The sequence below is a fragment of the Pleurodeles waltl genome, chromosome 2_2, assembly GCF_031143425.1.
Source record: "Pleurodeles waltl isolate 20211129_DDA chromosome 2_2, aPleWal1.hap1.20221129, whole genome shotgun sequence".
In the NCBI taxonomy this organism is placed as follows: Eukaryota; Metazoa; Chordata; class Amphibia; order Caudata; family Salamandridae; genus Pleurodeles; species Pleurodeles waltl.
The window spans coordinates 745,508,828-745,531,903 of NC_090439.1; the positions used below are offsets into that span (position 1 = coordinate 745,508,828).

Consider the following 23,076-nt stretch of genomic DNA (forward strand, 5'->3'; position numbering starts at 1 on the left):
GTGCCGTTGTCTCAGTGCCGAATTTTTTCTGAGCCACTATCTCGGGCCCGAGATTGCTGTGTGCCGGTATCTCGACCGGAGTCGGATGACTTCGACACCATCTCGCCCTTTTTCGGTGCCGATGAACGGTCACCTATTTTTCGGGTTAAGCCATGGCCTGTTGGCGGTGGCGTCCCCTGGGCTTTAGCGGTTTTCTCGTGAGTTCTTTGTTTCGACGTCTTACTCACGGTTTTCGGCGTTTCCTCGGGATCGATCTCCTCAGAGTCCGAATCTTGGGTGGAGAATGTTTCTTCCTCCTCCTCGAAACGCCCTTGTCCTGTCGGCGCCAACACCATTTGCAGTCTTCTTGCTCTTCGGTCCCGGAGTGTCTTCCTGGACCGAAACGCTCGACAGGCCTCACAAGTATCCTCCTTGTGTTCTGGTGACAAACACAAGTTACAGACCAGATGTTGATCTGTATATGGATACTTGTTATGGCATTTTGGACAGAAGCGGGATGGGGTCCGTTCCATCAGCCTTGAAGAGACACATGGCCGGGCCGACCAGGCCCCGACGGGGATCGAAAAAACCCCAGAGGGCCACCGGAGCTCTTTTTAATTCGGTGTCGACCTGTTGTAACTAACCCGATACCGAACGCAAACAATACCGACGATTTTTCCGAGATTCTAACTAACTTTCCAACCCGAAACACGGAGCGAAAAGGAACACGTCCGAACCCGATGGCGGAAAAAAAACAATCTAAGATGGAGTCGACGCCCATGCACAATGGGAGTCGAAATGGGAGGAGTCCCTTGGTCTCGTGACTCGAAAAGACTTCTTCGAAGAAAAACAACTTGTAACACTCCAAGCCCAACACCAGATGGCGGGATGTGCACAGCATGTGTATCTGCAGCTACACATGCCATTGAACACACATACATACATATATATAAATATATATATACACATATACATATATATATACATAGTCAGAAAAAAAAAAAGTTACCGTGATAGCTCATCTAGCATTCAGATTACATCACACCCCTCCCAATCCAGGTGTATGCTTACCAAGTTGGTTCTCAATAAGAGAGTTATCAGTCAAGGGAATACGCTGCTTTTTAATCTTGAGGTAACCGCGCTTGTAGATCAGCTCACGTACAGACTTGAGGTTGGGATACCTGAAACAAACACAAGCCTATGTAAATCCAAGAAGACTGTTGTAAAGCTCAGCTAGAACTTCAACGTCCAGCCTAAATAAAGGACGCAACATCGGCTTTTATTAAGGTACAAAGGGACCTGGCTGCTAAATTCTGATCACTGTGCGCTAGGAATGACGAGGCTTGTTACCGTTTTTTTTTTTAAGTCTATCCAGTAGCAATTACCAAAATGCTTATTTCCTCTAAGAACCAAGTCACAAAGCATCATACAATAAGTGTTGAAGGCTTGTGGCATGGTTGTCGTCAAGTATCACCTTTTGGGGGTACAGCTATCACCATCTAAGCCAGAGATAGTGCTAGGTGTCTTGTTATACTAGCCTAGGTTTTTGTGCCATCAACCCTCTGCATTTTGGTATTCAGCCAAGACTTGAGAGTACAATCATTATCTCTGCTAGGGTCGATGTATTGGAATAGGAAGGCGAAGTATATCAATCCCAGGTAGATCTTAATTTTGCTTTTCCGCTTTAATATCCTAAATGTTGTTCTCAAACATCTTGAAAGGATGCGATCGAGAAAAGGCAAAGAAGAGGGGGAGGGGATTGGAGAGAAGAGTCAGGAAGGTGGAACAACGCCCTTTACACCCTAAAATAGGAAAGACCAAGTGATTATACAGACAGAATTCAAGGACAGAGAATACCAATTAAATTAATGTATTTAACAGACCAGGACAACTGAGTAATTTTGCTTTCAGTTTCAAGTGCCACAGGGAAACAGAAATAACTTTTAGCAAAGGCGTAGTTGAAAGGCCTTAGTACTGAAATAGATTAACAAGCCTTCCAGGCTGTCCATTTGCCACGGCTAATCGCTTGGGGTAATAAGTTAAAGTTTTGCGGCAATTGCAAGGATTGTCACAAATGTTTGTACAGTACATATTGATGTGTGATAGTGTTTGAAGAAGGATTGGGGAATTATAAGAAGTACTTACCCCCAGGCAACGTATGGTTCCACAATCTTCAGCATGTTAATTGAAGCCTTATTCAGCTTTACAAAACTCCCGTTGAAAATCTGCCTCAGACGAAGAAGCTGCAAAACTTTACGCACTTTGGGACTGACACCATTAATACTGTTGAGAGAAAACATACGTAAGTCATGCTAACTGTATGTAACAGACAATTCAGCAGGCAATAACATTATTTTCTGATCAGTTTCATTATCATTTGACGCACAGACTAGATCAAGGAAGCTGTTTTTAGCAATTTCAAGACGCAACGTCTCAAGAAATATAGATAAAATTAAGGTGTGTGAAAAGCTTTCACATGCTGGACCACGGAAAGAGCACTTCAGCTATAAACAAAGTTAGCAAGAAGCTTGTACAATAAATACCCTGTGCTTTTTTTCAGTTAGGCAAACGAGTGCTGGGGGTTCACGAGGAAAAGATAGAGCAATCGGGTTTGTTACTAACGCCTGACCCATGCTTGGAAGCTCTTTCACCTGCTTGGCACTAGGTAACTTAACATTGCCAGTTACCACACTGTGTAGCCTACTCTGTATTAGTTGTGTGAGGGCACCCAATATTAGCACCTACCTTTTCCTGTGCTGTGTGCACACTTTGCCATCTAAGCTGTACAGGTGCAAGCAGCTTATTACGCAAGGTTGGGTATCAAGCACTAGTAAAGTCAATAAATCTTGCTTTTGTGACCTAGTGGCTTTGCTAATGGTCTTTCCATGCTGCACAGCATTGCTGATGGTATTCATACAACAAGTGACGTAATTTTATAGGTATGCCCACGGAGTCCTTTTTAGTTGTCACCCAACAGAGCACGCAAAAAATTGTTAGCTTAGAGACAGCTTATTGCTTACCATTGCCTGGCTGAAGTTTGGTTCTTTGTCAGTTATTAATGTGTGGGGGCTTAATGTCGTCTTGTGTTCGACTGTCCCAGGTGCATGGCCCAAGTACTTGTGCCTTTCCACTGCTCACCTTTTAGGAGCTAATTTTTCATTTTATTTAAGTACCCTACAAGAGTGCATGTGTTTGGAAGTCTGCTCACTCGCACTTCTTTCTCCTATCACCCATGTTGTTGCTTGCCTCTTTTCACCTCCTGCTGTCCGTGTGGTTGGTTTCCCCCACCAGCTACCTTTATTTGTGTTTGAAGCAGTCATTGAGAGATCACGTTTTTCAACTTCCTCTCCGATGTACTTCCCCCTCCATGTTGCCTTGCTGAGAATGATTATAAAGCCATCCAATGGTAAGCAGTGGGTGGGTGGTTGGTTAGCCCACTGCAAGTTCACAATGGATTTTTTTGTTATCAGACTACTTGCTCTATCTGGAAGGTGGGACCTAAATGGAGTCCGGTGTATCTAGGCTGAGATGGTTTTGAGTAATTAAGCATTCACAGGCACCGTTACTACCCCCCCCCCAAAAAAAAAAAACCACACACACTAGATACTAGATCCATCTTATAAGTAATTAAAGCTTCTAGGATGCCGCAACTGCTTTTGTATTGTTTACAAAAGAGACACTGGAGTTAAGTCAAAAGGACAGGACGGATTATTTTGCACTATCTTCAGCAGCCTCGAGCTGCCATCTTTTATGGACACCAATTCCTAAACAAATAAAAGCATTTGAGTGCAGTAATTCATACTAAAAACTCAGCGTTTTGTATTGTTGACCGTTTAAGCCGCTGTGCAAAGACACTAGCACTATGGGAGACAAAAACAATATATTGCAACGTCATCACAGCCAGTGTAGTGTGCCACAGTCCTACATGCACTATAGTATGGAAAACTTTTTAAAGGACATTCTTTATAACAATTCAGTAGAGTAAGCTTCACGTTTGAGTGACACAATGGCATAAGCATGTAGTTACATCATGGTTCTTACTCAGGTCTTACATTTCACAACATAGAGCTAGATATGAAGCATTATAACAATATGCTTAGCAGTGAATAGTGGCTTGTAGGTGCTTACTTCATCAGTACAAATACTAAGTATATTTTGCACAAAAGTGTTGGTCACTTCATATGCTATCTTACCCTCTGATCCTGATCACAAATGCCAGTTTTGGTTGGGCAGGAACATAGTAATTGCCGGCCTTGCGAGCCATTCTGTTCATTCGAATTTCGCGCCTGTACATCTGTCTGTACTCCTTGTGATAGACCTCTGCTCTCTTGTAGATGAGCTTCCTTTGCGATTTCCGAAGCTGAAATTAGATAAATATGAAGCAACAGTTTAAAAAACAAGCCTAGATTGGTCACTTATTTATTTTTCCTGGTTTGCCAGTTCAGGGCTGAAGAACAAATACTTCACAGACCCATAAAAGCTGGTCTTGTAACTTAGGAGTGTTAACATTTGGTGCAACTGTGTTTGTCCTTCGCTCGTGCGAGTTACGTTACAGTATCAGTACAATGTACTTCTACCATTCAAGTCACAGTAACACTTCCAAAATCTGGGCGTCATTTTGAGGTCTAGGTTTTGAAAGTGCAGAATTCAAACAGACCTATCCTAACAAAATATATTGTATGATGGGTCTGCCCGTCTCAACCATTGGATTTCTTCAATCTTCTTTAGCCACTAGCGTAAGACGGTCAATCACATCTTGGCTCAACCCAGTGGTCTATTTCCCTCTACCCAAATATTGGCTGTTTGAGTGTATCCTTTCGCCCCTAATTGATTGTTTATAACTACATGTGGGACTACAATACATTACAAGCTACAGTCATTTCTATCTGTCCGTAACGTGTATCCAGTTTCAACATGCTAATGTTGTGGCACATTAAACCTACATCTATTGGCTTTGCCAATGATTAGGCCATGGCTCCGACTAGTGTCACGTGATCTGCAGTTACTGTTTATCTTATAGCTACGTAGCACGCCCACTGTTTTATCATTAAATAAAAGCAGCAATGTAGCAAGGCACAACAACTAACAAACAAGCACTAGCAAACCCAATGGGACTGGCTTAATGCAATTACCTCATGGAAATGCAGACATGCACAAACGCTGTTTGCATGTGTGAATGCATGAATGATGTTTAACACATCAAAGCCAGATCATTTGGCTTTGCCAATACCAGAGAAATATTAGCAACAAATATATTGCTATTTGTACAGGCTGCACGAGATAAACAGAATTTCAAACAACGCCACAGGTGCCATTTTCAGAGGGGAAATACACCATTGTGCATTCAAACGGAAAGGGTGAAATGATATCCCAGAAGCCAATAAGATTAGAAAAATACTCCTGTGGGCGGAGCCTAAGCTTACAATGTATTTTTACAAGAATTATTACTAAGCAGCAAGGACCTTGCTGTTCTCAACTGCAAAAGGGCTTACTTCTATTGAAAATTCATCAGCATCACCAACACTTCACTCATTGTATGAATTGCTCTATTTAATGTAGGTTACTTTTATCAAACCACTGCTGCAATTTAAAGTTGCCAAGAAGACACTCAGTCCTCCTGCTATTGTGAGCTCCAAGAAGTCCAGCAGTAACATGTCACCGAAATTAGATCACTCAAATGGGTTTACATTTTACTTCTGTTTTAATCAATTCCAAATTCTGTATGCCAACATCAAAAATAGATGAATAACGTCAGTTCGACAAGACGCATCATCTGTTGCAATTACACAAGTCTAAAGCAAGACTGGTCTTGTCAAATGGTTTGTTATAAAAATCAGTCCGAGCACTAAAAGCATAGCCACCTTCTTTAGTGCCACCGTCTTCTTAATTTGTCTGGCCTTCATGGCTGCATAAGCCTTTCGCTTTTTTAAAAGGCTTTCAGGAACGGACGGCAACTTCTTCTCTCTAAAACGCAAGGATAAATTATGAAATGTCATTTTCTTCGGACGCGTGTTGGTGCAATGTCTTCGAGAAACAATACAGTAAGGTGCATTATTGTAGGAAGTTGGCTCTGTATGTGCTATTTCAAAGTAAGGAATAGCATGCACAGAGTCCAAGGGTTCCCCTTAGAGGTAAAATAGTGGTAAAAATAGATAATACTAATGCTCTATTTTGTGGTAGTGTGGTCGAGCAGTAGGCTTATCCAAGGAGTAGTGTTAAGCATTTGTTGTACATACACATAGACAATAAATGAGGTACACACACTCAGAGACAAATCCAGCCAATAGGTTTTGTTATAGAAAAATATCTTTTCTTAGTTTATTTTAAGAACCACAGGTTCAAATTCTACATGTAATATCTCATTCGAAAGGTATTGCAGGTAAGTACTTTAGGAACTTCAAATCATCAAAATTGCATGTATACTTTTCAAGTTATTCACAAATAGCTGTTTTAAAAGTAGACACTTAGTGCAATTTTCACAGTTCCTAGGGGAGGTAAGTATTTGTTAGGTTAACCAGGTAAGTAAGACACTTACAGGGCTTAGTTCTTGGTCCAAGGTAGCCCACCGTTGGGGGTTCAGAGCAACCCCAAAGTCACCACACCAGCAGCTCAGGGCCGGTCAGGTGCAGAGTTCAAAGTGGTGCCCAAAACACATAGGCTAGAATGGAGAGAAGGGGGTGCCCCGGTTCCGGTCTGCTTGCAGGTAAGTACCCGCGTCTTCGGAGGGCAGACCAGGGGGGTTTTGTAGGGCACCGGGGGGGACACAAGTCCACACAGAAATTTCACCCTCAGCAGCGCGGGGGCGGCCGGGTGCAGTGTCGAAACAGGCGTCGGGTTCGCAATGTTAGTCTATGAGAGATCTCGGGATCTCTTCAGCGCTGCAGGCAGGCAAGGGGGGGGTTCCTCGGGGAAACCTCCACTTGGGCAAGGGAGAGGGACTCCTGGGGGTCACTTCTCCAGTGAAAGTCCGGTCCTTCAGGTCCTGGGGGCTGCGGGTGCAGGATCTCTCCCAGGCGTCGGGACTTTAGGTTCAAAGAGTCGCGGTCAGGGGAAGCCTCGGGATTCCCTCTGCAGGCGGCGCTGTGGGGGCTCAGGGGGGACAGGTTTTGGTACTCACAGTATCAGAGTAGTCCTGGGGTCCCTCCTGAGGTGTCGGATCTCCACCAGCCGAGTCGGGGTCGCCGGGTGCAGTGTTGCAAGTCTCACGCTTCTTGCGGGGAGCTTGCAGGGTTCTTTAAAGCTGCTGGAAACAAAGTTGCAGCTTTTCTTGGAGCAGGTCCGCTGTCCTCGGGAGTTTCTTGTCTTTTCGAAGCAGGGGCAGTCCTCAGAGGATGTCGAGGTCGCTGGTCCCTTTGGAAGGCGTCGCTGGAGCAGGATCTTTGGAAGGCAGGAGACAGGCCGGTGAGTTTCTGGAGCCAAGGCAGTTGTCGTCTTCTGGTCTTCCGCTGCAGGGGTTTTCAGCTAGGCAATCCTTCTTCTTGTAGTTGCAGGAATCTAATTTTCTAGGGTTCAGGGTAGCCCTTAAATACTAAATTTAAGGGCGTGTTTAGGTCTGGGGGGTTAGTAGCCAATGGCCACTAGCCCTGAGGGTGGGTACACCCTCTTTGTGCCTCCTCCCAAGGGGAGGGGGTCACATCCCTAATCCTATTGGGGGAATCCTCCATCTGCAAGATGGAGGATTTCTAAAAGTTAGAGTTACCTCAGCTCAGGACACCTTAGGGGCTGTCCTGACTGGCCAGTGACTCCTCCTTGTTATTCTCATTATTTTCTCCGGCCTTGCCGCCAAAAGTGGGGCCTGGCCGGAGGGGGCGGGCAACTCCACTAGCTGGAGTGTCCTGCTGGGTTGGCACAAAGGAGGTGAGCCTTTGAGGCTCACCGCCAGGTGTGACAATTCCTGCCTGGGAGAGGTGTTAGCATCTCCACCCAGTGCAGGCTTTGTTACTGGCCTCAGAGTGACAAAGGCACTCTCCCCATGGGGCCAGCAACATGTCTCGGTTTGTGGCAGGCTGCTAAAACTAGTCAGCCTACACAGATAGTCGGTTAAGTTTCAGGGGGCACCTCTAAGGTGCCCTCTGTGGTGTATTTTACAATAAAATGTACACTGGCATCAGTGTGCATTTATTGTGCTGAGAAGTTTGATACCAAACTTCCCAGTTTTCAGTGTAGCCATTATGGTGCTGTGGAGTTCGTGTTTGACAGACTCCCAGACCATATACTCTTATGGCTACCCTGCACTTACAATGTCTAAGGTTTTGTTTAGACACTGTAGGGGTACCATGCTCATGCACTGGTACCCTCACCTATGGTATAGTGCACCCTGCCTTAGGGCTGTAAGGCCTGCTAGAGGGGTGTCTTACCTATACTGCATAGGCAGTGAGAGGCTGGCATGGCACCCTGAGGGGAGTGCCATGTCGACTTACTCGTTTTGTCCTCACTAGCACACACAAGCTGGCAAGCAGTGTGTCTGTGCTGAGTGAGGGGTCTCCAGGGTGGCATAAGACATGCTGCAGCCCTTAGAGACCTTCCTTGGCATCAGGGCCCTTGGTACTAGAAGTACCAGTTACAAGGGACTTATCTGGATGCCAGGGTCTGCCAATTGTGGATACAAAAGTACAGGTTAGGGAAAGAACACTGGTGCTGGGGCCTGGTTAGCAGGCCTCAGCACACTTTCAATTGTAAACATAGCATCAGCCAAGGCAAAAAGTCAGGGGGCAACCATGCCAAGGAGGCATTTCCTTACACAACCCCCCCCCAAACGAAAGAGGATGAGACTAACCTTTCCCAAGAGAGTCTTCATTTTCTAAGTGGAAGAACCTGGAAAGGCCATCTGCATTGGCATGGGCAGTCCCAGGTCTGTGTTCCACTATAAAGTCCATTCCCTGTAGGGAGATGGACCACCTCAACAGTTTAGGATTTTCACCTTTCATTTGCATCAGCCATTTGAGAGGTCTGTGGTCAGTTTGAACTAGGAAGTGAGTCCCAAAGAGGTATGGTCTCAGCTTCTTCAGGGACCAAACCACAGCAAAGGCCTCCCTCTCAATGGCACTCCAACGCTGCTCCCTGGGGAGTAACCTCCTGCTAATGAAAGCAACAGGCTGGTCAAGGCCATCATCATTTGTTTGGGACAAAACTGCCCCTATCCCATGTTCAGAGGCATCAGTCTGCACAATGAACTGCTTAGAATAATCTGGAGCTTTGAGAACTGGTGCTGAGCACATTGCTTGTTTCAGGGTGTCAAAGGCCTGTTGGCAGTCCACAGTCCAGTTCACTTTCTTGGGCATTTTCTTGGAGGTGAGCTCAGTGAGGGCTGTCACAATGGATCCATATCCCTTCACAAACCTCCTGTAGTACCCAGTCAAGCCAAGGAATGCCCTGACTTGAGTCTGGGTTTTTGGAGCTACCCAGTCCAGAATGGTCTGGATCTTGGGTTGGAGTGGCTGAACTTGGCCTCCACCTACAAGGTGGCCCAAGTAAACCACAGTTCCCTGCCCTATCTGGCATTTGGATGCCTTGATAGAGAGGCCTGCAGATTGCAGAGCCTTCAAAACCTTCCTCAGGTGGACCAGGTGATCCTGCCAGGTGGAGCTAAAGACAGCAATATCATCAAGATAAGCTGTGCTAAAGGACTCCAAGCCAGCAAGGACTTGATTCACCAACCTTTGGAAGGTGGCAGGGGCATTCTTTAAACCAAAGGGCATAACAGTAAACTGATAATGCCCATCAGGTGTGGAGAATGCTGTCTTTTCTTTTGCTCCAGGTGCCATTTTTATTTGCCAGTACCCTGCTGTCAAGTCAAAGGTACTTAGAAATTTGGCAGCACCTAATTTATCAATGAGCTCATCAGCTCTTGGAATTGGATGGGCATCTGTCTTGGTGACAGAATTGAGCCCTCTGTAGTCCACACAAAACCTCATCTCTTTCTTTCCATCTTTGGTGTGAGGTTTGGGGACTAAGACCACTGGGCTGGCCCAGGGGCTGTCAGAGCGCTCAATTACTCCCAATTCCAGCATCTTGTGGACTTCCACCTTGATGCTTTCCTTAACATGGTCAGACTGTCTGAAGATTTTGTTTTTGACAGGCATGCTGTCTCCTGTGTCCACATCATGGGTACACAGGGGTGTCTGACCAGGGGTTAGGGAGAAAAGCTCAGGAAACTGTTGTAGGACTCTCCTACAATCAGCTTGCTGTTGGCCAGAGAGGGTGTCTGAGTAGATCACTCCATCTACTGTACCATCTTTTGGGTCTGATGACAGAAGATCAGGGAGAGGTTCACTCTCTGCCTCCTGATCCTCATCTGTTACCATCAACAGATTGACATCAGCCCTGTCGTGGAAGAGCTTAAGGCGGTTTACATGGATCACCCTCTTGGGGCTCCTGCTTGTGCCCAGGTCCACCAAGTAGGTGACCTGACTCTTCCTTTCTAGTACTGGGTAAGGGCCACTCCATTTGTCCTGGAGTGCCCTGGGAGCCACAGGCTCCAGAACCCAGACTTTCTGCCCTGGTTGGAACTCAACCAGTGCAGCCTTTTGGTCATACCAAAACTTCTGGAGCTGTTGGCTGGCCTCAAGGTTTTTGGTTGCCTTTTCCATGTACTCTGCCATTCTAGAGCGAAGGCCAAGTACATAGTCCACTATGTCCTGTTTAGGCTCGTGGAGAGGTCTCTCCCAGCCTTCTTTAACAAGGGCAAGTGGTCCCCTTACAGGATGACCAAACAGAAGTTCAAAGGGTGAGAATCCTACTCCCTTCTGTGGCACCTCTCTGTAAGCGAAAAGCAGACATGGCAAGAGGACATCCCATCTCCTTTTGAGCTTTTCTGGGAGCCCCATGATCATGCCTTTTAATGTCTTGTTGAATCTCTCAACCAAGCCATTAGTTTGTGGATGGTATGGTGTAGTGAATTTATAAGTCACTCCACACTCATTCCACATGTGCTTTAGGTATGCTGACATGAAGTTGGTACCTCTGTCAGACACCACCTCCTTAGGGAAACCCACTCTGGTAAAGATACCAATGAGGGCCTTGGCTACTGCAGGGGCAGTAGTCGACCTAAGGGGAATAGCTTCAGGATACCTGGTAGCATGATCCACTACTACCAGGATATACATATTTCCTGAGGCTGTGGGAGGTTCCAGTGGACCAACTATGTCCACACCCACTCTTTCAAAGGGCACCCCCACCACTGGAAGTGGAATGAGGGGGGCCTTTGGATGCCCACCTGTCTTACCACTGGCTTGACAGGTGGGGCAGGAGAGGCAAAACTCCTTAACCATGTTGGACATATTGGGCCAGTAGAAGTGGTTGACTAACCTCTCCCACGTCTTGGTTTGTCCCAAATGTCCAGCAAGGGGAATGTCATGGGCCAATGTTAGGATGAACTCTCTGAACAGTTGAGGCACTACCACTCTCCTAGTGGCACCAGGTTTGGGGTCTCTGGCCTCAGTGTACAGGAGCCCATCTTCCCAATAGACCCTATGTGTTCCATTTTTCTTGCCTTTGGACTCTTCAGCAGCTTGCTGCCTAAGGCCTTCAAGAGAGGGACAGGTTTCTTGTCCCTTACACAGCTCTTCCCTTGAGGGTCCCCCGGGGCCTAAGAGCTCAACCTGATAAGGTTCAAGCTCCAAAGGCTCAGTTCCCTCAGAGGGCAGAACTTCTTCCTGAGAAGAGAGGTTCCCTTTCTTTTGCTGTGTTGCAGTTGGTTTCCCAACTGACTTTCCTGTTCTCTTGGTAGGCTGGGCCATTTTTCCAGACTCCAGCTCTACTTTTTCACCCTGTGCCTTGCATTGTGCTCTTGTTTTCACACACACCAGTTCAGGGATACCCAGCATTGCTGCATGGGTTTTTAGCTCTACCTCAGCCCATGCTGAGGACTCCAGGTCATTTCCAAGCAGACAGTCCACTGGGATATTTGAGGAGACCACCACCTGTTTCAGGCCATTGACCCCTCCCCATTCTAAAGTAACCATTGCCATGGGATGTACTTTTCTCTGATTGTCAGCGTTGGTGACTGTGTAAGTTTTTCCAGTCAGGTATTGGCCAGGGGAAACCAGTTTCTCTGTCACCATGGTGACACTGGCACCTGTATCCCTCAGGCCCTCTATTCTAGTCCCATTAATTAAGAGTTGTTGTCTGTATTTTTGCATGTTAGGCGGCCAGACAGCTAGTGTGGCTAAATCCACCCCACCCTCAGAAACTAGAGTAGCTTCAGTGTGAATCCTGATTTGCTCTGGGCACACTGTTGATCCCACTTGGAGACTAGCCATACCAGTGTTACCTGGATGGGAGTTTGGAGTGGAACCTTTCTTGGGACAGGCCTTGTCTCCAGTTTGGTGTCCATGCTGTTTACAGCTATGACACCAGGCCTTTTTGGGATCAAAGTTTTTACCCTTGTACCCATTGTTTTGTGAAGAGGCTCTGGGCCCACCCTCCTGTGCAGGTTTTTGGGGGCCTGTAGAAGGCTCTTTACTATTTTTAGTTTTGGTTGTCTCATCACCCTTCTGCTGGGGAGTCTTTGTGACCCCTTTCTTTTGGTCACCCCCTGTTGAAGTCTTGGACACCCTTGTCTTGACCCAATGGTCCGCCTTCTTTCCCAATTCTTGGGGAGAAATTGGTCCTAGGTCTACCAGATGCTGATGCAGTTTATCATTGAAACAATTACTTAACAGGTGTTCTTTCACAAATAAATTGTACAGCCCATCATAATTACTTACACCACTGCCTTGAATCCAACCATCTAGTGTTTTCACTGAGTAGTCAACAAAGTCAACCCAGGTCTGGCTCGAGGATTTTTGAGCCCCCCTGAACCTAATCCTGTACTCCTCAGTGGAGAATCCAAAGCCCTCAATCAGGGTACCCTTCATGAGGTCATAAGATTCTGCATCTTGTCCAGAGAGTGTGAGGAGTCTATCCCTACACTTTCCTGTGAACATTTCCCAAAGGAGAGCACCCCAGTGAGATCTGTTCACTTTTCTGGTTACACAAGCCCTCTCAAAAGCTGTGAACCATTTGGTGATGTCATCACCATCTTCATATTTAGTTACAATCCCTTTGGGGATTTTCAACATGTCAGGAGAATCTCTGACCCTATTTATGTTGCTGCCACCATTGATGGGTCCTAGGCCCATCTCTTGTCTTTCCCTCTCTATGGCTAGGATCTGTCTTTCCAAAGCCAATCTTTTGGCCATCCTGGCTAACTGGATGTCCTCTTCACTGGGGCTATCCTCAGTGATTTCAGAGGTGTTGGTCTCTCCTGTGAGGGAACCAGCATCTCTGACTATTATTTTAGGAGTCAGGGTTTGAGGGACCCTGTTCTCCCTAGATAGGACTGGTAGGGGGGAATTGTCCTCCAAGTCACTATCCTCTTCCTCTGAGTTGCCACCCTCAGAGGGGTTGGCCTTTTCAAACTCTGCCAAAAGCTCCTGGAGCTGTATTTTGGTAGGTTTGGGGCCCATTGTTATTTTCTTTAGTTTACAGAGTGACCTTAGCTCTCTCATCTGTAGATGGAGGTAAGGTGTGGTGTCGAGTTCCACCACATTCACATCTGTGCTAGACATTATGCTTCTAAAAGTTGGAATACTTTTTAAGAAACTAAAACTGATTCTAGAATCTAATTCAAACTTTTAACAAACTTTTAAACTCTAAAAGAAATGCTAAACAGGATCTAACACAAGGCCCTAGCAGGTCTTTTAAGAATTTAGAAAACTTTTCAAATTGCAAAAATCAATTTCTAATGACAATTTTGGAATTTGTCGTGTGATCAGGTATTGGCTGAGTAGTCCAGCAAATGCAAAGTCTTGTACCCCACCGCTGATCCACCAATGTAGGAAGTTGGCTCTGTATGTGCTATTTCAAAGTAAGGAATAGCATGCACAGAGTCCAAGGGTTCCCCTTAGAGGTAAAATAGTGGTAAAAATAGATAATACTAATGCTCTATTTTGTGGTAGTGTGGTCGAGCAGTAGGCTTATCCAAGGAGTAGTGTTAAGCATTTGTTGTACATACACATAGACAATAAATGAGGTACACACACTCAGAGACAAATCCAGCCAATAGGTTTTGTTATAGAAAAATATCTTTTCTTAGTTTATTTTAAGAACCACAGGTTCAAATTCTACATGTAATATCTCATTCGAAAGGTATTGCAGGTAAGTACTTTAGGAACTTCAAATCATCAAAATTGCATGTATACTTTTCAAGTTATTCACAAATAGCTGTTTTAAAAGTAGACACTTAGTGCAATTTTCACAGTTCCTAGGGGAGGTAAGTATTTGTTAGGTTAACCAGGTAAGTAAGACACTTACAGGGCTTAGTTCTTGGTCCAAGGTAGCCCACCGTTGGGGGTTCAGAGCAACCCCAAAGTCACCACACCAGCAGCTCAGGGCCGGTCAGGTGCAGAGTTCAAAGTGGTGCCCAAAACACATAGGCTAGAATGGAGAGAAGGGGGTGCCCCGGTTCCGGTCTGCTTGCAGGTAAGTACCCGCGTCTTCGGAGGGCAGACCAGGGGGGTTTTGTAGGGCACCGGGGGGGACACAAGTCCACACAGAAATTTCACCCTCAGCAGCGCGGGGGCGGCCGGGTGCAGTGTCGAAACAGGCGTCGGGTTCGCAATGTTAGTCTATGAGAGATCTCGGGATCTCTTCAGCGCTGCAGGCAGGCAAGGGGGGGGTTCCTCGGGGAAACCTCCACTTGGGCAAGGGAGAGGGACTCCTGGGGGTCACTTCTCCAGTGAAAGTCCGGTCCTTCAGGTCCTGGGGGCTGCGGGTGCAGGATCTCTCCCAGGCGTCGGGACTTTAGGTTCAAAGAGTCGCGGTCAGGGGAAGCCTCGGGATTCCCTCTGCAGGCGGCGCTGTGGGGGCTCAGGGGGGACAGGTTTTGGTACTCACAGTATCAGAGTAGTCCTGGGGTCCCTCCTGAGGTGTCGGATCTCCACCAGCCGAGTCGGGGTCGCCGGGTGCAGTGTTGCAAGTCTCACGCTTCTTGCGGGGAGCTTGCAGGGTTCTTTAAAGCTGCTGGAAACAAAGTTGCAGCTTTTCTTGGAGCAGGTCCGCTGTCCTCGGGAGTTTCTTGTCTTTTCGAAGCAGGGGCAGTCCTCAGAGGATGTCGAGGTCGCTGGTCCCTTTGGAAGGCGTCGCTGGAGCAGGATCTTTGGAAGGCAGGAGACAGGCCGGTGAGTTTCTGGAGCCAAGGCAGTTGTCGTCTTCTGGTCTTCCGCTGCAGGGGTTTTCAGCTAGGCAATCCTTCTTCTTGTAGTTGCAGGAATCTAATTTTCTAGGGTTCAGGGTAGCCCTTAAATACTAAATTTAAGGGCGTGTTTAGGTCTGGGGGGTTAGTAGCCAATGGCCACTAGCCCTGAGGGTGGGTACACCCTCTTTGTGCCTCCTCCCAAGGGGAGGGGGTCACATCCCTAATCCTATTGGGGGAATCCTCCATCTGCAAGATGGAGGATTTCTAAAAGTTAGAGTTACCTCAGCTCAGGACACCTTAGGGGCTGTCCTGACTGGCCAGTGACTCCTCCTTGTTATTCTCATTATTTTCTCCGGCCTTGCCGCCAAAAGTGGGGCCTGGCCGGAGGGGGCGGGCAACTCCACTAGCTGGAGTGTCCTGCTGGGTTGGCACAAAGGAGGTGAGCCTTTGAGGCTCACCGCCAGGTGTGACAATTCCTGCCTGGGAGAGGTGTTAGCATCTCCACCCAGTGCAGGCTTTGTTACTGGCCTCAGAGTGACAAAGGCACTCTCCCCATGGGGCCAGCAACATGTCTCGGTTTGTGGCAGGCTGCTAAAACTAGTCAGCCTACACAGATAGTCGGTTAAGTTTCAGGGGGCACCTCTAAGGTGCCCTCTGTGGTGTATTTTACAATAAAATGTACACTGGCATCAGTGTGCATTTATTGTGCTGAGAAGTTTGATACCAAACTTCCCAGTTTTCAGTGTAGCCATTATGGTGCTGTGGAGTTCGTGTTTGACAGACTCCCAGACCATATACTCTTATGGCTACCCTGCACTTACAATGTCTAAGGTTTTGTTTAGACACTGTAGGGGTACCATGCTCATGCACTGGTACCCTCACCTATGGTATAGTGCACCCTGCCTTAGGGCTGTAAGGCCTGCTAGAGGGGTGTCTTACCTATACTGCATAGGCAGTGAGAGGCTGGCATGGCACCCTGAGGGGAGTGCCATGTCGACTTACTCGTTTTGTCCTCACTAGCACACACAAGCTGGCAAGCAGTGTGTCTGTGCTGAGTGAGGGGTCTCCAGGGTGGCATAAGACATGCTGCAGCCCTTAGAGACCTTCCTTGGCATCAGGGCCCTTGGTACTAGAAGTACCAGTTACAAGGGACTTATCTGGATGCCAGGGTCTGCCAATTGTGGATACAAAAGTACAGGTTAGGGAAAGAACACTGGTGCTGGGGCCTGGTTAGCAGGCCTCAGCACACTTTCAATTGTAAACATAGCATCAGCCAAGGCAAAAAGTCAGGGGGCAACCATGCCAAGGAGGCATTTCCTTACAATTATCTTCAGCAAGTTTAGAAACGCATGATGCCATGCAACAAACAGAGCATCTACATAGGTCCCCAGTAGGAGATGTCTGGTTACCTGCAGCATAAGCACTAACACGTTACAGCACATATCGTAATTATGAGGTTTGTGATCACATTCAGCAGGTTATACGTGCATAGGCTAACTTAGAAAATTTTGCAGGACAAAAGTAGTTGTCTTCCTACAAACTCCACAAGCTGTATCATGTATCAAATTAGCATTTTGTTGTTCCCATCTAAAAGTAAGAAAAACAAGCATATGCAATGCACTGGGTCTCTCTCACCTTTGCTCGAGTTAGAGCTATTAGCAATGTAAATTCCTAACTGGAATTTTCTTTCCACAAATTGAAAATAAAAAGTAAAACAGTTGACATAAGCAAGCCAATTCAAAGCCCCACGGCCACCGTGAGCGCACAGGAGACACACAAAAGGAAAAAGAAGTTCGCTTGCAGTCAAACGTATGGGCAAACATGCAATTATCCAAGTAACAGGGTTGATGGCCAAGGCAGAAACAAAACTGCCCCAAGGAGGGACAAACGTAAAGAATTTACCAAAGAAAGTATTTTGAAAGGCAAGCCCCTGAATGAGTGATAGTGGTGGACGTGGTTAAAAGCCCACAGATGAGATTACAACATGTCACAGCACTTGTGCACGACCTAAAAAGTACACAATATACAGAATGGTATCAAGATTGCACTATCTGTGACAACACACTTAAGAGCTTTTCAAACACAAAGCACATGGGTACTCACAAACATTTTCCCAGGGGCCAAAAGATGTGGTCTGTTATGTGTCTGAGGCTGCATTGCTGTCAGCGGGTGTGGTTGGGGTGGGGATATTGGGGGGCATTGGTTGTACGGTGGGTGTAGATGAAAAAGCATATATATGTAGTTGCTGAATTGCACAATGTGAAACCAGAAAACCTTGGATTAATCCCGGCTTCCCCACTTTACCAAACTGTGTAATCCTAGGCAATAGTTTCATTTCTCTTCCCTTCATTATCACAAACAGGACCTAAAAAATACATGACTTCATGATGTCTGCTGTACAAAAACTTCTCCTGTTTGATTTAAAAAAACTATAATGTTTTACTTGTATAATAGGAACCCAGGTCACCCATAGGGTGCACATAACCTACTTAGCACATTTCACTGTTGACATGGTCAGGGTAGGGGGAAGAATTTATGTTTCTAACTTCATGTTTGAAAACTATCACTTTTAAAATAATACTTTTCAATCCGCTGATATAATCTGATGTACTAAAGTGAAAAGGTTCTGCATGTTAATTAAATACACTGTTTGAATTTTGAGACTTTATCATGTTTGCACTTCGCTGCAAGATTACTTTAAAATGAAGGTGCTCCTAAATTCAAATGATGCAGGACTTAACAGATACTTTTTTTTTTTTGTTTAACAGTAATGCTTTAAATAAATGCTTGCCTGTTTCTTTAACATTTTTTTTTATTGTTAGCATCTATTAGTGTAGTTTGTACTTTGAGTATCACTGATATAGCACAATACTAGGTGGGTGCCTGGGATTAGTTAATTAGTCAAGAAAAAGTTTGCAGTTACTCATGCTGGTTGTACTCCATGCCATGCAATATGTAATGCTCAAGCAAGGTGGTGGTAAAACTTTGTTCCATTAAGAAAAAACTTACAACAAGATAGAAATCCAAAAATAGAATACCAGACAATAAATACCATTGTAGCATGTAAGAATACCAGTGGCATCCCTTATAATACACACTTACAATTCACTTTAACGGCCATTTAGATTTCTAAACTTCAGTGGTAAGGTGCTAACAAGCCATGTACCACATAACCGCCCTAAACTAAAATATTAAAAATGTAAAATCCCACTTAATTGTATAGCAGAGATGAGTGCCATAAAAACCTAATTAGATGTTGATCAACAGTCATAGGACTCAATATTATCATGTCCAGATCGTAAAAATAGCAATTATATATAATCTAATGCTAAAATGTACCCAATGCTTTCTAATAAAAAATTAGCAATACATGAATACATTCTGCTAAGTACTAATTTAGGATTTAAAAAACATTCAGTGTAAAAAATGGAACTTAAAAATGAATCATGCCCCTAATCCTGCCAAATGGAGTATAATGAGATAGCACTTTGAGATTTAGTTTTAGTATTCCCATAAACTAAAAATGAACAAATGTGCATTGCGTACACATCGCCCACTTGAGAACGAGCGCCACTGATAAACCTCGTATGATCCCCCGAGAGACAGGCTATAACTGCTTGCCTACATGTATGTACAGATTTTCTAATAAAGCAGTGTCTCGACTGCCCATTCTGTTCTGCTATGAGTACTGGACAAGTGCAAACATAACAAATGTCGTCCTTTTTTGGGGGGGGGGAGGGAGGGGTGGATGGTTTTACTTACTACAGCATAAAATGCGATTTAAAAAAATATGAAAATAAGGTGCCCCGTCAGGGACACCTTAAAGACTTTGGGGGCCCTGGGCCAAACGTATTCTGATGGACCCTGCTGGTAATAGTTATGAATTTATGACCCATGTTCAGCTTGTTCATGCCCTCTTTGGCCAAGTCACTGACAGTGCATAGGTGCACGTGTCCAAATTCTAAATGTTTCACTACTGTAACACAGCAGCAGCTCACTAATATTAATACAAATAATCTGCGACACCCTCCCATTGCTCATAAGTGAGGTCCTGTTTCGATTTAGAAATAACTTTTTTAAGGATGTGGCACAAATCGACATTTCTCTGCAAAATGTCGATAACAGACTATCACACAACTCACATTAAAAACAAATTACAGGAAAGGGGTCTGTGCCGCGTTTAGCTAGTTCGATTTAACATTCCTTAACGCCAACAAGTGGCAACTAATTAACACACGAATTTTGTACATCATCCCATTTTGGTATCCGCAATTTTGCAACAGAACCTGTTAAACATGTACAAAAAGGCACATGGACAGAACAAAATTAAATATTCTATTACGTCTGATGCAAACTGGCTAACTCATCACAGAAAACAAACAGACCATTTCATAAGTAAACTAGACCTGGCATTAATTTACAATGAACCTACTAACAGTAAGCACAACAAACTGGCTTAACAGACAACTTCAAAGTGACATAGAAGGCCCGCAATGCGGAGTAAAGTGATAAAAAAATATATATAATTGGTGCGAAAAATCAGGAGTACGAGCGTGCCCATTTTAAGAGAAATTGGCGGAGGAATGGCTCAAGTTTACAGTGTGCAGTTACTGGTTAACTAAAATACATCATATCAAGTTTTTTATTTCTACCAAAACCATTATGGTGCGTTGTCACGCATATGAGAACACGTTTTCAAAACTCCTGTACAAGCCATGTTCGACAAGTAAGCATCCTCTCCAGGATGGTAGCAGAAGTCGCCGTGGCCCATTTTACTATACAAAGTCATGCCTACCCCGTTTACCATCCTTAACAACTCGGGGAACTATCCAAGTCATTGACTACTATGAAGAATTGTATAAACACCCATCCACTCCAGCCTGGTGCTCGAGCTTAGAGCAATATTTCCGCAGTAGGTAAAGCACAGACTCCCCACCAAGAGCAACCGGAGCGTCGAATAAGGAGTGAACGACGAGTTAGCTTGCTGCCTGTCCCTGAAAAGCACCAGCAAACACACCACTGGCCAAAAGGCCTCGATCGTCCTCCCACCACCTAAGTATACAGCTCAGTAGAAGTAACGTCCCTTAACTATCTTCACAGCAATAACGATCTCCCAACGAGCGCGAGAAAGTGCAGAGCCCCGCAGAAAGCTGTCATTAGATTAGGGATGGTTATAAGGGCCGATGACAACAGATTGGAAGGCGAACAAATAACTCACTCTGTGCCCGCCATGTTCACCACCGGAAAAGAGGGCTTCGCGCATGCGCACGACGCACTTAAACAGCGTTGGTGACGTATTTCACGAGTGCCAGTCTACAACGCTAGACATTGGTCGGCCCCAGCTGTGACAAATAAATTGCCTAGACCGCACATGAAAATATTTTCATCGCCATTGTAAGTGAGGATAAGGTAGCGTAAGTCTTACACAGAAAAATGTCATCCTTTATCCGCTACTGAAAAGGAGTGCGTGAATCACGGACGTGGCAAGAGACACGCACTAAAATGTTCAAGAATGTCACTTGTGTTCGGAAGGTGAAAACAATTCACAGACGTCAATTCACCGAAATGCCAGGGGTAACGGACGTTACATCACACACCCTTTGACCTCCACTTTCATTCAAAGACACAAATTCACATTTACATACCCTCTCTTTCATATAAACACACTTTACCCATAAACACACAGACATACACTTGAAAGCATATTCCAGCTAACTGTACCCCCTTTTTATTACACTAATACTAAATATATTATTATTTACTATTAGTGTAATAAACATTTGAAAGAAAACACAAAGTGTGGCGTCCCAAATGATGTCCATAAGGACGAGCTGCCAATGTGTCCTGGCAGTCAATGTTCCACCTCTGAGGCCTCTAAATGACGTAGATGAAACAATCACTTAAAGAATGACATATTATGGATAGAAGCCCAAAGTAACATAAAACAAACCGTTGCTAAAGAAAGATAGGCGACATGTGGCAGCTGAACGGAATGTTCGAAATAACCATCATATGACTACTTTACTTTTTTCTTCTCTTACTGAAATCTCGTAATTCACATTTAATTTTTTTATTTTTCAGTTTTCCCCTCTTACTATCAGATCATTGGTCAGTGAAAAGCTGTGGTGGATGGTGATTGTTGAAAGTGGTGAGGCATAATACCTACGCGTTTCAAACAGCAGCAAAGCAAGTTCGATGCTTGAGTAACTCATTCAGCCTAGGGATTTTATTACAAGCCCAGAGGCTGATATTAAGCATTTCTTTTCTTACTTTAATAAACAGCAGCCAAGAAACTACAAACCCCAGAAACCCTGGGGGAAAAAAAAACTACCAGGTTGCATCACAATGGAGTAACTAATCAAGTCAAGTATGAACATAACAATCTTGACTGAAAGCAACAAGCCCTCTTTTTTTGCTGCTTGCAGTCAAAATAAGTATTCTGCTCGCTATTACTTTTATAACATTGCTTTTGTTTATATTTGTTGTTTCTTATGGTTATATCCTATTTATTTCTTACGCATACTGCTTATGGTTACCGTTCACGTTGCAGGTGCGCGCTCACATCGTTACTTGAATGTTCCATAACGTTCGTTGGGCCGTTCTGAGGTAATTTTTGTCTCTCACAGGTCAGTGCAAGTTGCTCAACGCTGCCGCTTCTGTTGCCAAAGCTGCCTCTGCTCCCGCGTCCGTCTCCAAGCACGCCCTCTCCCATCCCCTTTCTCAAGGCCCCCCTTCTTGGGTTTCCCTCAGTGTTAGCCCTTACCTGCCAGGTTTTCGTGCAAAGGCTTTCATGTTTATTCTTCCATATAATTAATAGCTGGTCCTTTTTACATTTACATATCATTTTTTCAGGTCTTTTATTTAATAGTTACTGCAATTATTATTTTATGATGTCAGGGGGTGAGCAAGCTCAGTCTTTGAGGGATAATTTGAAATCATTCATTAAGGACTCTGTTCAGCATGCAGTTTCTGTATTCATGCTGGACAGTTCAAAGAATTTAGAAGCCTCATTATCAAAAATGTTGCAGAGCTCCAAGGATGCTCCCGTTAAAAGAGGGGCAAAATGTGTAGCACCCCGCCCTATGTGCCTTCCAAAGGCGTTTCTGTTAAACTTGGGCCACCCACCTGAGAGGCGAATTCTTTGGGGCTCCCTTCCTCTCCCCTTAATATACTCAATCTTAGAGACCCTGACAGTGATGGATAACAATTTAGATGATGACACGTCACAAACAAATGATGATATTCATGATAATGGGCCTTTGGAGAAAAGGCATAACATTTCTCCCTCTGTGCTCTCCCCTCATCTAGTGTCTGATGATCTAGTTGATCATTTTGGGGAACCCATGTTTGACCCTATGTCAATACACCACCCAAATTCTTCTGAGTGGTTCCCGTCCAATCATGTCTCTGATTATGTGTCCTTTTATTTGAACCATGCGATAGATAAGTCGTCTAGGAATAAGAAAGTCAGAGTGTCCTAGACTTTCCCTTCTCTTTAAGGTGGGTGATACACCCACGATTGACTGCAACATGTTGTTATTTTTTACCAAGTTTGGGAAGAATCCCACAAAAGGGATCAATAGAGCCTGGTCTAACTGCCAGGATAGACTTTTGGACCGAATTGGACCTTTAACTAGGATATTGGATTTGGCTGACGAGGCAAAGTTGGAGGGCAATCAAGTGGACCCTAAGGCGCTTTCAAACTGGGCTCAGAGAGCAATATGCATGTTGAGCAATGCCTATATCTCCCAGGAGCGGCGAAAAAGCCATCTGCTAAAGACTGACCCCAAGCTAAGTTTTTTGGGAACCAAAGAGGAAGGTCCTAATGTGGATGGTCTTCTCTTTGGAGACTCGTTTATCAAGGAAATGAGCAGATAAGTTTCTGCGTTTACTTCTTTGGATACAGCACATTCTTCAAT

The 23,076-nt window shown here is 45.0% G+C and overlaps 1 protein-coding gene across 2 annotated transcripts in view; it reads right to left on the reverse strand.

The window, feature by feature from the left end:
* RPL7 (ribosomal protein L7) overlaps positions 1–20,477 on the reverse strand; it is a 55,470-nt gene extending 34,993 nt beyond the window's left edge. The window contains exons 1-5 of one of the 2 annotated variants that reach the window (XM_069220355.1): positions 20,376–20,477; positions 5,841–5,943; positions 4,173–4,339; positions 2,125–2,262; positions 1,051–1,160 (exon numbers count right to left, since the gene is read on the reverse strand). In XM_069220355.1, the coding sequence (XP_069076456.1) occupies positions 1,051–1,160; positions 2,125–2,262; positions 4,173–4,339; positions 5,841–5,943; positions 20,376–20,389 (532 nt within the window). In that variant the 5' untranslated portion in view covers positions 20,390–20,477. The remainder of the gene's footprint in view (positions 1–1,050; positions 1,161–2,124; positions 2,263–4,172; positions 4,340–5,840; positions 5,944–20,375) is intronic. The other variant, XM_069220357.1, reaches the window with a different exon arrangement.
* Between the last annotated feature and the right edge of the window lie 2,599 nt (positions 20,478–23,076).